Source organism: Xiphophorus maculatus, chromosome 9, assembly GCF_002775205.1.
Source record: "Xiphophorus maculatus strain JP 163 A chromosome 9, X_maculatus-5.0-male, whole genome shotgun sequence".
NCBI classification, from domain to species: Eukaryota; Metazoa; Chordata; class Actinopteri; order Cyprinodontiformes; family Poeciliidae; genus Xiphophorus; species Xiphophorus maculatus.
In genome coordinates, this window is record NC_036451.1 from 23,791,605 (window position 1) to 23,806,931 (window position 15,327).

Sequence of the window (15,327 nt, forward strand, 5' to 3'; positions counted from 1 at the left end):
CTGAATGTCAAACAATGAGATGAATTAGGTCACGTGGTTTTTAGACAATCTAGTTTCAACTTTTTGTACTTTTCTTAAGTTTCATTTCTGCTAACTAAGCAGAACTTGCATCAATCTGTCCCTCAGAGAAGCGGCCCTACACCTGTGAGATCTGCAGTCGGTCATTCAAGCGTTTGGATCAGGTCACGGCTCACAAGATCATCCACAGCGAAGATAAACCGTATAAGTGCAAGCTGTGCGGAAAAGAGTTCGCTCACCGCAACGTCTACAAGAATCACAAGAAGGTGAGCAAACGCAGAATCAGAGCTCTATTGTTTGTCTTTTAGCAAATTAAGTTAGAGTAGGAGGTCTTCTCTTTATAGATTCATTGTTTTCTTTGGGGAGACAATCTGTCACTTCAAAGTTAGTCATTAGCAAGGCTGTAATCAATCAGGGTCTCGTTGGTGGTTGTTATCTGTGGGGTCTCTGGCCCTTTCCAGCCCTCCGGGTTCCTCGTGTTTACTTTAGGGATTAAGGTGTCATTCAGATTGATAGGGGAGTGGATGGCGGGGCGGAGCGGTGTGGGCATGGTCAGGTGAAACAGAAGCATTTTGCACAAGAATCCCCTTAAGCCGCTTGTCTTCATCACCTCACCAGACCTAATTGGGTGCTGCTATTATGTACGATCCATTAAAATCAGTTTATGAAGCCGTCTTAAAGGCCAAGCTGAGGCAGGAGGCGGCTCAGCTTGCTCATTAGGAGAGACGCTGACTCTGCCCGACTCTTCCCTGCAGACCCACTCCGAGGAAAGGCCCTTTCAGTGCGAGGAGTGTAAGGCGCTGTTCCGCACCCCCTTCTCTCTGCAGCGCCACCTTCTCATCCACAACAGTAAGTATGGACCATGTTCTTCAAAGATTGCTTGCTCATTCACAGTCCCTTACAAAAGTTTAATTTTTTCCACATTTTACAGCCACAAACCTCAACCAACTTTGCATTCCCTAATTAGGCAAAGGCAGATTTAGAAAGTCGGTGATTCTCAGTTTTGGAAACCTGGCTGGCTCTGTTCTCATTGTAGCTCTGGCTGTATGTTTAGGGTCATACAGCCAGGTGACCTTCCACCTTTCACTACTACTTTCTTTCACCCCAATCTTTCTTCTTGCCACTGATCCACCAAGATTTGTCCTGTCAACAGTTTCTCCCACCAGAGCTGTGGATCTGTGATGATAGATTGAAGAGTGCTCTAGGGATGCTCAAAGCTTTTGTTATAGTCTTATGACCCAACTCCGTTATAATGTTTTCCACATATTTCCCATTGGCCTCTCTACTGTGTTCACTGGTCTTAATTAAGCTGTTTGGTCACTAATGTTTTCTAACAAACCTCGGAGGCCTTCATCGGACTTTCAAACCTGGATTAAATTCCACAAAGGTTCCCCCAATCAAGTAGTTTATTCGCGAGTCTCAAAGTGTCTCAAACTACTTTATGTTGAGCTTCTGTATAAAATCTCAATAAAAATGAAGCTGAAGTTTGTGGTTATAAGTTGATAAAATGTGAAAAATTCAAGGACTGTATGCTCATTTTCTAAGCATTAGTCAGTGTTTCTGCAAGCTTTTTGCAATGCTGATCAGCATTTTCAATGTCCTGTTAAGTCTAATTGATTCTGCAAACATCGGTCTGCATTCACATCAATGCTTGCTGGAAGATTTCAGACAGTTGCTCATCTTCTTTTTAATGTTAATAATTCTTTTTTTCCAGTTGTGAATCAAAAAGCATGGGGAAATTTACAGTATGGGAAGTTGAAACTTTATAATTGCTTGTTGTTGGTCTCCATGTTAGCTGCAGATTGTCCCCTGCATCTGACAAGAGTTGATTCGCTCTGACCCAGCAAAGAGTTATTCTAAGACCGAACCAGTTTTAAGTTCTGCTTTCTGTAGAAATACCAAAAAGAACAAAAGGAAGAGGGGGAAAAAATCAATAAAGCACTTAAAGGGATCTTCTACTTTTTCCTTCTCAATGCCATATTTACTGAAGTGCTGTTGCAACGTCATCAATTATGCATTTTTGTCTGCAGTTAAAAGTGGAAAGTGTTAAAACGGTCAAATTGAAGCAGGAGCCTGTCACTGCAGTGGGACATTATCTTATTATCTGTTTCTCTTTAAGAGAACAGAGCTGTAGTGACAAGTTTTAAAAAAATGAGAGGCTGCCTAAAAACTATGATAAATAACTTGGTTAAAAAAAATTATAGATGTTATGCTGACTTTAAATCAACCAGCTTTAGCAAACAGTAGCCAGCAAATGGTACTATCAATACCAGACCCATAAAGGCTGCAGCTGCAGAATTCTGGAGTGTATTTTCACAGAGTAATGAGGCATGTAATTGCGTCTGAATGTAACTGTACTGAGGGAAAGAATTTGTTGCATCCTCTCTTAAAAGCAGCATAATCTCACTGTATGTCATTGTTGAGGCTTCTTCTTGGTACAAAGTGCTTATTTGTTGTAGACCTTTCAATAAGCGAAAAAAAATCTAAATATATTGGTGTGAATGCTCTTTATTTGGATTGACTTTTGTCAACTAAAAATGAGCGCAAGAGTGGTGGCAGGGTCAGAGATGTCTGGGTTTCTGTTCCCCAGAGATCCAGTTTAAGTGAAGAGGATGGATGGATGGATGGATGGATGGATGGATGGATGGATGGATGGATGGATGGATGGATGGATGGATGGATGGATTGATTGATTGATTGATTGATTGATTGATTGATTGATTATTGGATAGATAGACAGACAGATAGATACGATGCGTTTCGCCATGAACTGGTCCAGAAATGTTACTCCTTCCCACTGGATCTGGTCTCCTTGTGGGTTTTATAGTTCTTTCCATATTTCCCATATTGTTATGAGTTATCAGCTCGTCCCTGTGGCTGATTAACAACATGTGTCCTCTCTCTGAGAGATCGTCAGGCTGACACACCCTGTGGCTGAGGCTTGGCAGGATGCAGCACCATTTCTCTCACAGAGCCAGATAACAAAGGAGATTGTAAAACTGGAGGCATTTCCTGCTGCTGTCCCAGGTGGCAGGCAGTATACTAGCAGATTTCACCGCACTCTGGGAGGGAGAATTACATTATTAATCTGTTTTCTATAGGTGCATTTCCATTATTCTGCCCTAAACTTTTGTCCTCCCAAACTTATTCACCTGGAACTATTAATCTATCCTGGTGGTTTGCTTTGTGTGTTTCCACTGCTGTGCACAGCCCTGCTGTTCGGGCAAATGATGTGCATCGACTCTGACGGCTCCCTCCTTCCACTGATGCATAAGTGCTTCAAATAGAAAAAGAATTCATCTACATTTATTTCCTATAGTACAGAGGAAAGCAAAGAGTGTCTCCTCATGAAGAAAAAATCTGCTGCTTTCAATAATGAAACTAAAATAAATAATTCTCTCATAGCGCCTTCACTCTATAACTTTCCTAAAGGGTAACTGTAACAACTTACTCCGTGACTTAAACCCTTTTGGTATTTGCAAAGGCTTAATGAGAACGATATTGATCAGGATTGCAACTTGCTTTTCTGCGTCCGCAAGCAATAGTTTATTTTTTTTCACAGTGGTTACACTGAAGCAGAATGAAAACTAAAACTAAACTAGAAAGAAAGTGTGCTACACGAACTTTATTTTAATCAATTATTGCAGACGGGTACCCAAAAATCACAGCATAGTATATACAGCCAAAAAAGAAGTCACATTATTTAAAATCCATCATAAATCAAGTTATAAAAAGTATTAAGTCCAGACGAGTTACAACTGGAACAAATCCGCTCCAGAACGTAGAGCAGACGTTGGGTACTTGGGGTTTTTGAACATTTATGTTGTGAAGCAAAAATAACTGGAGCAACATGCTGCTGCAGCCGCTTTGTATGTGGTGGAAGCTTTTTTAGGACAAGTATTACTTATTAAATATGTGTGAATGTTACACGTTTACTTTTGGTTTATATTTGTATTCAGCACAAAATGATTTCTCCCTTATGCATCTTCTGTTTTACTGTTTTCTGTCACATTTACATTTCAGGTCACATATTCTAAATACATACAAATTCAAATGGTTCTTTCAAGTTATCCCAACCAACTAGAAGAGAAGTAATTGATCCCCTAAACCTGTGCTGATCACCAATATTATCATTAATAACTGCCATCACGTTTGCAATCACTACCAATGAGTCATTTAGATCAGCGTGGAGGAATTTTGCTCCACTTTCATTTGACTCATTGTTTTAATTCAGCTACTTTTGGAAGAATTTTGAGCGCTGACCAGATATTTAGCATCATGCCTCACCGCTTCAATTAGATTTATGTTCGGGCTTTGACTAGGGCACTCCAAAACTTTCTTTTAGCGAGTTAGATGCGGATTTGTTGGTGTGCTTTGAATCATTACTGTGCCTTATAACCTGAGTACACTTGAGGTCAACGTCACAATCTGGTTGGACATTATTTCTGCTGCACTCTTCAGTTAATTTTGGCATTGTGGTCAAAGCTGTGAACTCTCCCACTGAGCTCCTTCAAACTAGCAACAACAATTAGCAAACTCGCTGAGCTCACTATGTGAACTATTTCTCAATCCAGCACTCTGAGAAACTGGATTGATGCGTTGATATGACGTCGTGCTGAAGGCGGAGCTTCAGAAAAAGCAGGAGTTTCTTAAAGAGACAGTGGCCCAATTTCAAGGTGTTAAATTGCAAAGTCAGATTTAAGTCATTTTTGACATAGCATTTTTATAACAATTGAAGGTGACATTGTTGACTTGATTGTTCTATAAAATGGTACTATGTGGCTGGAAAATACATAATCCTGCCCCTTTAAGCATGACTGAAGAAACCTGTGATAATATTCATGTCATCCAGTCCAGTTTCAAATTCGGGAAAATTCCTGAACATACATTTTCAGTCTTGCATAAGATGATTTTCTTTTTTCTTTTCTTTTTTTTTTACACCACCTGTGTTTTTACTACTTCCAGGCTTTGAGAATAACTCATTGTAAGTATGCATGTGCGTGTGTGCATTACTGGGATGCATGTGGGGGTGTGTGCGTGTGTGTTACTGTGTGGAAACATGCACAGCTTCAGATTCAGCAAAAAGCCCGGCTCTGCGTATTAATAGAATCTGCGCGCGATCCGCTGTTGACATTTATCACCGGCAGGCGAACGTCTCCGGCTGATCGAAAACACGCCGATCCTCGGTTTCCAAGTTGTGTTCTGTCTTATTGAACTGACCATCACCGGGCTTGAAACCGCTCGCTAGACTCCATCCGAAGAAGGCTGTGGAAATTGAATGATCTCCATATAATGGAAACACGGACTCCCCAACAATAGAGGCTGTTGTGCGGAGGCAGAGAGCCGAGGCAGACATCGGGCTCCGCGCCGGGAGCTGCTCGGGTTGTCTGCATGCTGTCTGACTGCAGCCCTTTTCAGCTCTGTTAGCAGAACAACTATTAAAACAGGGTATGTTTTCAGTAAAAGAATAATAATAATAAAAAAAGAGTAAAGCACAGCCAGACCATTCTGAAAAACCATTGTGTGGAGCTGAAAAAGCCCTCTCTTTATAGTTTTCTCTGCCCACACAATGGTGAAATTGGGGTCCAGCTCGTTGTTTTGGTGTAAAGAGGCGACAACAATAGCTCACACAAAGCAGCTCCCTCTAAAGCGGGCTCCCTGTCCTCACTGCAGGTGAGAGGACATTCAAATGTGACCAGTGCGACGCCACCTTTAAGAGGAAGGACACGCTGAACGTCCACATCCAGGTGGTGCACGATGGCCACAAGAAGTACAAGTGCGACCTGTGCGAGAAGGCCTTTGTCACTCCGTCGGTCCTGAAGAGCCACAAGAAGGTGAGTGGAGCGGGCTTCAATCGCACGCAGTGATTATGCGACCGCAGCCTCTTTAAACTGAGTTCAGACGAAATTGTCGTGACAATTGTCGTAAAGTTCAAACTATATAAAGTGAAAGAAAACATACTTATGAAACCGTAAATCGGAGAGTTTTTTAGTCTGTTTGGGATTTTATTTAATAGATGTGAAGTGGGGCATAGCTACAAAAGTTGAGAACGGTTGCAGTCTCTTTTTTTCAATATAACGAGATATTTATGTTATCATAAAACAACGACAGGTTTCTCACAATAATAAGATCATTTCCTCCATTATCAGGAGAAGACATTAATTCCTTTCTCTTGGTAACAAGATGATTATCTTACTTTTTCCTCAATGGTTTTCTCAAGATGAAGAGTCATGGTTACATAAAGATGCCATGAGTCACAGTTAGAAATCATGGCATGCTGTGGTGGCATCTGAAGAATCAGGTTTAACACACACACCCATCAACTCGTTATCTCGAGAAAACAACTGGGAAAAAGTATATGGGGAAACTTCTCTCGGCTTCTGTTCATAACCAAATAGTGAAAAGAAAATGTTTTTTTGTTTTTTTTTAGGTTTTACGATTAAAAAACCTGAAAAATGAGGAATGCACCCCTGAGTCATTAGCTTGTAGAACCAGCTATAGGTACAATTGCAGTTTCAAGTCTTAATGGAAAACTTCTTTTATTCTCTTTTTTTTTTTTTTTTTTTTTTTTACAAAGTAGCTTCAAATCTGGTTGTGTTTATATTTGGACTTTGACTAGGCCATTTTAACAGAAGGTCATCGTCGTGTTGGAAGGTCGACCTCAGGTTTTTTTGCAGCTTGTAACAGGTTTTCTTCCAGGATTCCCTCATATTAGATCCATCCAGCTGCTGAGCAAAATCCGCCCCACAGCAAAATGCTGCCACCACCATGTTTTGGCATAGGAATGACCTACTCAATATAACAATGACAGGGTGATGTTCAGTGTTCATTTTCCATCATGTTTTGCATGCAAGAGTGCCTTCTTCCATGCGCTTGCTTATACTGCAACAACACAAAATCTTTCAAAAGTTTAGTTTTTGTGCAAACGTCTTATCACACTTGAAATAAGAAAAAAATAACTTACAAGAAACTTTTTTACCATCATGTAGGAGCTTGTTTTAAGTCAATAATTCTTTAATATTGATGAAAAATGACAAATTACAAGTGAAATATTCTGCTAGTGGAACAAAGATTTGAACTTATAATACGAGTCTTATCTTGTTCCACTGGCAGATTACTATTCAGTTATAACTAGCACTTTTTCATCACAATTGATGAACTATTGACCTAAAACAAGCCCCTATTTATTGCTGAAAAGTAACTTGTAAGTTACTTTTGTCTTATTTCAAATGTACTAAAATATTTGCACTACAGAAACTCATCCAAAAATACTTTGATTTTGTGTTGTTACAGTGTAGTCCCTGTCGTCCTGCAGCCAGTAGGTGTTCAGCTCTGACATTCTCTTAACGGTTAAATGTTTCTCTGTGAGATGGTCAAAGCTTGTGATGCTGTTTCATAACCTAAACCTTTTGCTAGCTGACCCTGTTGCTCCTCCAAAAACCTTCCACTGTTTGAAATCCCAAGAGGCCTCTTGTCATCATAAAGCGATGCGGCCATCTGCAGCAATATCGTAGATTATCGAACTCGGTGTAGTCATCCATCTTGATTTCTGCCGCTTATCAAATGGATTCCTTTATAGATTCGAAACGACAGTCAGAACATTAGCTCTGCAGGGCTTCACAGCTCCAAAAAAGATCTCTTTGCAGATTACGAGCCCCAAACCTGACGCCGCCCGGGACGGTTGTGGATCAAGATTGAAACCAAGCAGCTTCTTGGCACGCGGCAAAAGGGAAAAAGTACCAGAACAGTAGGACCCGAAGACAGCCACTCTTGAACTGCCTCGCTGCTGACCAGCGTCTGGAGGCCGCCTGGGGCCCGGGCCTGATCAAAGTCAGGTTGCCGAGGAGACGACGACTTGCTGGCTGTGTTTACATGCGCCCCATTTGACCACAACACTTCAGTTGCTTCTGGAAACTTTGTGCTCTCCCAAATTGTCATCGCAAATGTGACTTTGCCCCAAATTTGGTCAACAAATATTTTATAAATGTATTAAGTATATAAAAAAGCATAAGTATCGTTATAAACCAAACATTTGACAAAGAAAGCTTAGCTTTACGTTAGATTTCCATGCATTTCTGAATGTTTTTTCGACATGAGACAAATAAAAATTGGATTTACATTAACACGCAATATGGTTAAAGTCAAACTTTACAAGTTACATAAAGCCATTCTTCATATATTTTTTGTTAGAAAAAATGTGATGAAATATTTGACATATTTAAGTAAATCTCTGCAGAGAAACAGTATTAATAACCTTGTGTTTTTGACCTATATTCACTTTACAACTGTACACTCCAGTGTATTTATCAAGATTTTCACAAATAGATATACAATCTTTACAAATGAGAATTCAAATAGTACAATTTTCCATTGTGATTCCCCCTACGACGCCCCTAAAGAAAATCCAGGGAAAGCAACTGATTTCAGATGTCACCGAATTAGTAAAGCAAGAAACATATTAGAAATACATTTAAAAATAGATTTAAAAAAAATTATTTCTAATATTAGTTTATTAATAAGAAAATAAAAAAAGTATTTCCTAAAATGCAATAATGTGAACTCAATTTTTTGAGGCGAAGGATGCATCTACAGATAAAAAGAAAATACTTCTAACATCAACACAGTGCAGAGCTGATCTGCTGATTATTCCTTTTGTATTTACCAATTAATAATTAAATAACTAAAGGTGCTTTATGGAAGGTTTTTTCTGAACCATGTGAAACTAAAACTGCCATTTGAGGAGTTCTGTGAAGAAAATATTTACCTTTATCTTAGATGCAAGATGTACAGTTTTGTCTTAATCACTGCCTCTCTGAATGGCCTCTATGCTCAAGTTAAGGATTAATCAATTACTTAATTAGATGAGACGAATAATCACGATTAATCCGATTAATCATTTCATCCCTACTAGGAAATACGTACATCTGCAATGTGTGATTGTATATATATTTTTTTATCTCCCTGGCTTTGGAAGCCGCACCAGTTCTATTGTGAGTCGTAGCTTTTTTCCGTTTGGAGCAGTTGAACAAATAAAACCATTAAGTGGTATGAGACTTCTCCACAGTTGTGGGTAAAGCCTCCTGTCAACATGCACAGGCATTAGTCGAGCGCCTGATGGCCTCTGGGGGCTTAATCAAGTGTCGGTTTACCGAGCAGCAGCTCCAGGAGGAGAAAGGAGAAGAAAACAAGATCATCATGGTTAAGGATGGCTTTGAGTGACGGCCATTATCCAGGCTCACTTACAGTCCTCTTGTGCCACTTCAGAATAAAGCGATGAGTCATCCCGAACCACGAGCCTGGATTCACGTTATATGAGAACGTGTGTGTTCTTGTCAACGTGAACACGGACACCGTGTCCTCTCTGCACGTATGTACAAGAATGTGCAGAATGCACAAATGATTGAAAATTACTGGGTTGCTTTTTTTTTGGTTTTGTTTCTTCATGTGAAAAAAAATAAAATAAAAATAATGAAAACACGCAGTAATTAGAAACAACCGTCAATAAATTCCACACAGGTGACGCTCCCTCGGGCTGTCGGTGCGTGAAGGTAAAAATACCGGTGAGGTTTTGTCTGTTGTACGAGCCGCATTGATCCATCTGGAACCCATGTGTTCGTATCAGTGGGTTTTGTTTGTGCATTGTTGAGCGTCAGCCTGCTCGTCTGTGTCAGCTTTTCTCTGAGCATGTGTGGACGGGAGGACGGGGTAGGGGGGTTGTAACAAAACACCTGAGGTGTCAAGAGGGACGTGGTGGGGCGACGGGGAGAAGGACGGGGGCCCCGGAGGGGAGGTGTTCCTGCACCGCCGTACGGCTGTTGAAGCTGTCGCTCTGAGTTTGGACCTTTCAGTGTCATTGTTGTTTCAAAAGATTTACAGCAGCCTGGGAAGCAGGAACTCAGAGATGTGGGAGCTGCGTGTGCAGCCTGGTTTGGTTCGTAGCGCTCAGCCGCGCTCGGGTTTTGAAAGTGAGAGGAGGGGAAGGAGAAGGAGGAGTAGTTTAAAAACAAACCTTTGCCTCCTAGCTGGAAGGATCTTTGGACCCTGGCAAATTTCCATCATCTGTGTGCCGTCTGTGATCTTGCAGAGCTGATGTCAGAATGTGCATCTCTCCTGCAAAGAAAAAGCTAACTACAAACTCTTTAAGAATAAAAAATAATCTATAAAATTAAAGTCTTACATTTTGCTCTGACGAGACTGTTTAATCTTAGTTTCAGTCCCATACAGACAACTCAAATGTGACTTGAGTCAATTGAGGCTACCGCTAACTAGCTGCTAATATGTCCGTGCTAGCCAGCTAGCTTTTTTGTGTCCGTCATGGTTGATGAGCTCGTCAAATGGGGAGCGATGAGCAGGCAGAAGTGGTTACCACTTGGGGTGAAACCCCATGTACAAAGCGCGACAAAAGTTTATCATTTTTCACATTTCTCATGTCGCATCGCAATGCCTGTAGGAGCTCAGCACTTCAGTCAGTTGTCTTGAGGAAGGCAAGCGATGGACCTTACCACAGGGGCCGCTTTTCATTGGCTGATGCCCATTCTACGTGGTCACGTGCGTGGCCGTCTCACAAACACACTTAGCTTCCCGTTAGCTAAGTACAGCATAATGGCAGAACTGATACAACTTCTACACCTTGAAGCCTGTCTGCTACACAGTCTTACGTTAGCTAAACAGATCAATATGCAACGTGTCTGTATCTGACATACACTAAAGATTTTATTTTAGCAGAAAAGGCTTTGGACTAAACTGTTACTCGTGTTAGCCACTCTAGCACCAAGTACAGTGTATCAGGCCTAGGCACACTCAAACATTTGCCAACAAACCACGGGAATCACCGACTGATTTCAAAAGTAACCTACAAAACGATGAATGCCCGACTTACCCAGCCTTGCAAGAACAATAGGCATCCTCTATTGATGTAGAGGGTGTGTGGATCTGCCGTTTTCCTCATCGAGCGAAAGCATTTTGCTGTGACGTGCACAATGTTGGAGGCATCGCGTGGCTCAAACACCTTGATCTCATCCAAAAAAGATGACATGAACTTCTTAGTTCCTCTGTCCATCGTAGTAGCTGATATATTGTGAAAATCCGGTAGAAATGATGCACTAATCGAGTCAGAAATACACTGCAGAGAATCAGTCGACGTGGAAGACGCCATGTTTACATAGAAACAACGCACCGCGAGGCTTTGTTTGAGAGACTTGCGGCCACTAGTCGGTTGTGGGCGGAGCTTGGTAAGGTCCATTGTCCTCTCATTATGGAAGTTCTATAGGAAAGGAAGCGACGTCGCCTTCAGTGTGTTATTTGTGCTAAAATTTGCACAAATTTGCAAGCACAAATTTGTTGCCAGTTACGGATGTTTGTTTTTGCTGCATCCTCATCTTTGTTGCGAACCCACACGAGGCTGGATGCATTTTGTACCAAAAAACCTCAAGCTGGGTTATTGGGGAAAATGCCATTCCCGATATTTATAGTTTCTTCGGTCTTAACTTTCATTCAAGCTGGCATTAAAATGTCTTAAAAAGTCTTGCATGTGATTGGCTAAAACCTGCACATACAGCGTTTTTGTGATGAAATGAAGCAGCAGATTTGGTGTCGACAAATAGATGACGAGTATCTGACAAATACACTTTCTGATATTAAAATCCATCAGTCACACTGGATCACATTTTAAGAACACTGGAAGGATCAAAGATTGAATGGTTTTTTTTTCTGATGTTGTCTTCCTATCCACCACATGTTTCTCTTTATCATTTCTGTGTCAGACTCACACAGGGGAGAAGGAGAAGATTTGCCCTTACTGTGGACAGAAGTTCGCCAGCAACGGCACGCTGAGGGTTCACATCCGCAGCCATACAGGTTGGTGTCAAATGAATCTGGTCATGAAATGATTGAACACTTGTGCGGCATAGCAATCCTTTTAAGAACGCAGTGGCCATTCTTGGCACAGAAAGATTTAAACATCTCAGTTCGCAGCACCTCTCCTGTACATCAAATCTGGTTGGATCGTGTTTAGACGTTAGAAAGATGCAATATGTTGCAGCGCTGCTTTCATCAGCTTCCTGCACCCCCACAGTTCTGAGCCCTGGATGTTCATCAGCCTGCTTTAAACTAAAGCTACACATTCCTGTGTGTTTCCTTACCAACAGACTGGTGCAGAGGCCTGGCTCGGCCACACAGACGCTTCTTGGCTTCCATCCCCTTCTTTTTTTCTTCCCTCTGTCTCTCCGCCTGCCTCCTGGCCGTCTTCTCCTTTTTCTCATTTATTCCCACTTACAGAGCCTCGGAAAAGTATTCATACCCCTTGGACCTTTTTCCCCAATTAGTCACAAATGTCATTGTGTTTTATTGCGGTTTTATGTGACAGGCCAACAGAAAGCAGTACATCATGGCGAAATGGTGAAACTTGAAAAACACGTCTGGGGCTGCTCTGTTGCCCTGCAAGACGAAGGTTCTGGGTTCGAGACCGGTTTTTGCATGGGAACTCCGGTTTTTTGTCACAGTCCACAAACACGACCAGCGGATGACCGAACAGACGACGAGCCGTCACGCGGTTGCCGGCAAGGCAGAGTTTATATTGGTTATTTAGTGATGAACTAATTAACACAATTTCTCAACGCATCAAATAAACGTTTCTCAATAGTAATCATGTCTTCCGCGGATACCAAAACCGGATTTTGGTGACTAGCTGAAGAAAAATATCAACATTGCTGTCCGAGCGCATTTCCGCATAAAACACGGCAACCGAATTTTGACCAATCATGCAACACTTCGCACAGTCGAAATATTCGCCTTACAAAACAATCCCATGACATTCACACGTGGTTCCCATTTTCCACATGTGATAAAGTATTTCGTTCATGTGATCCATGGTTTATTCAACATGGAATCACGTGTGTCGCATGGGATCACATATTTCTCGCATGTGCACCACGTATGATCAGATTTTTTTTTCCACGTAAACATTGAGTGATTATACTGAATATGTAATAAAAATCTCTTTAATTTTACATGTAAAAATCACACCTGAAAATCATGTACCACATAAACAAATGCACATGTGGTTCACACAAATTTTCACACGTTTACGTGTAATTTTGGAATACTTTGTGGAAAAAACCCACGTGATCCCCATGTTTTTACATGTGAGTCCCACGTTTTCACATGTGCATCACATGTGCATCATATGTGCCTTAGTTTATGTGCATGGGATACACATACACTAAGGTGAAATAAATGTTAAGTAATACCAGTAATTTTCATTTCATTTCATGAATAGTTGATGTAAAAACTAAAAGAAATCACAAATGAAACGGAGCAGAAAGAAGCATGAGCTTGTAGTATCTGCCCCTGGTTCGTCCATAATAGAGGGGTGCTGAACAAAAATGCACACCTTACTTTCCAGATGATACTTGAGAGCGATTCCTAATTCATGTGCAATCTGATTTTCCGATTACAACTTGTGTTTCACATAAAAATAAAGTACAACTTGTGGTTACAAGAAGACAGAATTAATACTTTTTCAAAGCTCTGTAAACTTTTTCCTTTTCTGTGCCTCGTTGTGCCACGTCCCTCTTTCGTCTTCTCTCCATTTGTGGCCACAGACTGGCCTGATGAAGCATCTCCATGTTGCTGCATGGAGTTTATCAACAGAAAAAAAAAAACAAAAACTGACCAAACTTACTCATCAGCTAGCCTCATGCACAGCTCCACATGTAAATAAGTCTTATAAAAGCCCATTAAACACTCGTCGCAGCTGCATGTAAGATTACTGTGTCAGAGTGTTTGCGTGTGTTGACTGGTGGTCCCTTAACAAGCCCACCGCACTTTGTCAACAGCTCCTTTTTGTGTCGTGCCAACGGCGGATCCGTGTGTTTGCGTACATGTGTACGTGTGAAGGACAAACCAACAGAAAGAGAGAATGTGTACCAGTGTGGTCTGCAGGCCGCTCTGATTGTATTTATATGGCATAAACAAAAGCGAGGAATGCTGGGGGAGGGGTGGGAGCCGAAGAGACACCTAAAGGAAAAGAAAGGAGCAAACAGAGAAAAGACCATGCCAAGAAAGCATCCAGCCGCACGACCTTCGACCCCGACTAGCTGTAAATCTGTCCTCTGGTTCTGTAGTTGTTGGATTTTTTTGTTTGTTTGTTGTTTTTGTATATGAGGGGAGAAATAACTTGCTCCTTCCCAAAGTGACAACCCTGACATCATATTATCATATACATCATGATACATCTAAACACATATATTGCAGATATGACTCCTGAATTTGACCCAAATTGTAAAAAAAATGGGTCTAATAAAAGAAGATAAAGCTTAAAGATTCCTTTAGACCACACTTCAAAAACCCAAGTATTTTTGGTGTAGTTTCTGGAGCTGATATCTTAGACAATTCGAAATAAAGCAAAACTAACTCACAAGTAATTTTTAAGCAAGACCTAGGAGCTTGTTTTTTAAGTAAAAAAAAAATCATCATCCTTAAGATAGATGTAAAAAAAAAGTACTAGTTCCCCTGGCAAATTATTGAACTTATAACAAGATATTTTTCCCATCTTCTAAGTGAGAAAATCTGCCAGTGGAACTTCTACTTTTTATCATTATTAAGGAATTATTGATTTAAAACAAGCTTCTATTTTTTGGCTGAAAATTCACTTGCGAATTAATTTTGCATTATTTGGAGTGCACTGAGACATTTGCACTAGAAATTAGACCAAAAATACTTGGTAAGGTTTTGTGTTTTTGCAGTGCACTCTCAGAGTTACAGCCCCTCACCTCTCCTGCTCCTCTGTATGACAGACAGGAAAGCTTAATCTTGTTTATCTTCCTGCTTCACAGGAACAAGTCAGCATTGATTATTTACCTGCTAAACACTGAGGACTTTGTTGGGGGTTCCCTGGAGATCTCCTCCCGACCCCTATCACTTTACGCGAAACACCGCGGCGCTTCACCGGCAGAGTCGGCAAGCGATGTTCGCGTAGTGTGAAACAGATTAAAGGGAAATTTGAAAGAACATCAACACCAATACATGGAGCGGTACAGAAAGGCACGCAATGTGTGTTTGAGTTGGATCGCGTTTCAGTTTCATTTGGTCAGGGAACATCGTGTTGGGCTCGAACAAATTAGCAGAAGTGCCACGGAGGCTGGCGTCTTCTGAGAAAGCAGTCGATTTTATGAGATCACTGACAACCCATAAAGTGTGAGCTGTCAGAAAACGCTGGACCGAGGCGTCGTGGAGCTTAGCGCTCATGATGGATGTTTCTATCATTTTCTAAATTATTCTTTCTGGCCCGGCGGCAATGCAGATATCAAC

At 41.1% G+C, this 15,327-nt stretch overlaps 1 protein-coding gene across 2 annotated transcripts in view; it reads left to right on the top strand.

The window, feature by feature from the left end:
- The window catches only part of prdm5 (PR/SET domain 5), a 54,266-nt gene that overhangs the window by 16,460 nt on the left and 22,479 nt on the right, over nt 1–15,327 (top strand). For both annotated transcript variants that reach the window (XM_005812741.3, XM_023339119.1), the window contains exons 10-13: nt 127–284; nt 774–867; nt 5,692–5,852; nt 11,781–11,874. In XM_005812741.3, the coding sequence (XP_005812798.2) occupies nt 127–284; nt 774–867; nt 5,692–5,852; nt 11,781–11,874 (507 nt within the window). The remainder of the gene's footprint in view (nt 1–126; nt 285–773; nt 868–5,691; nt 5,853–11,780; nt 11,875–15,327) is intronic.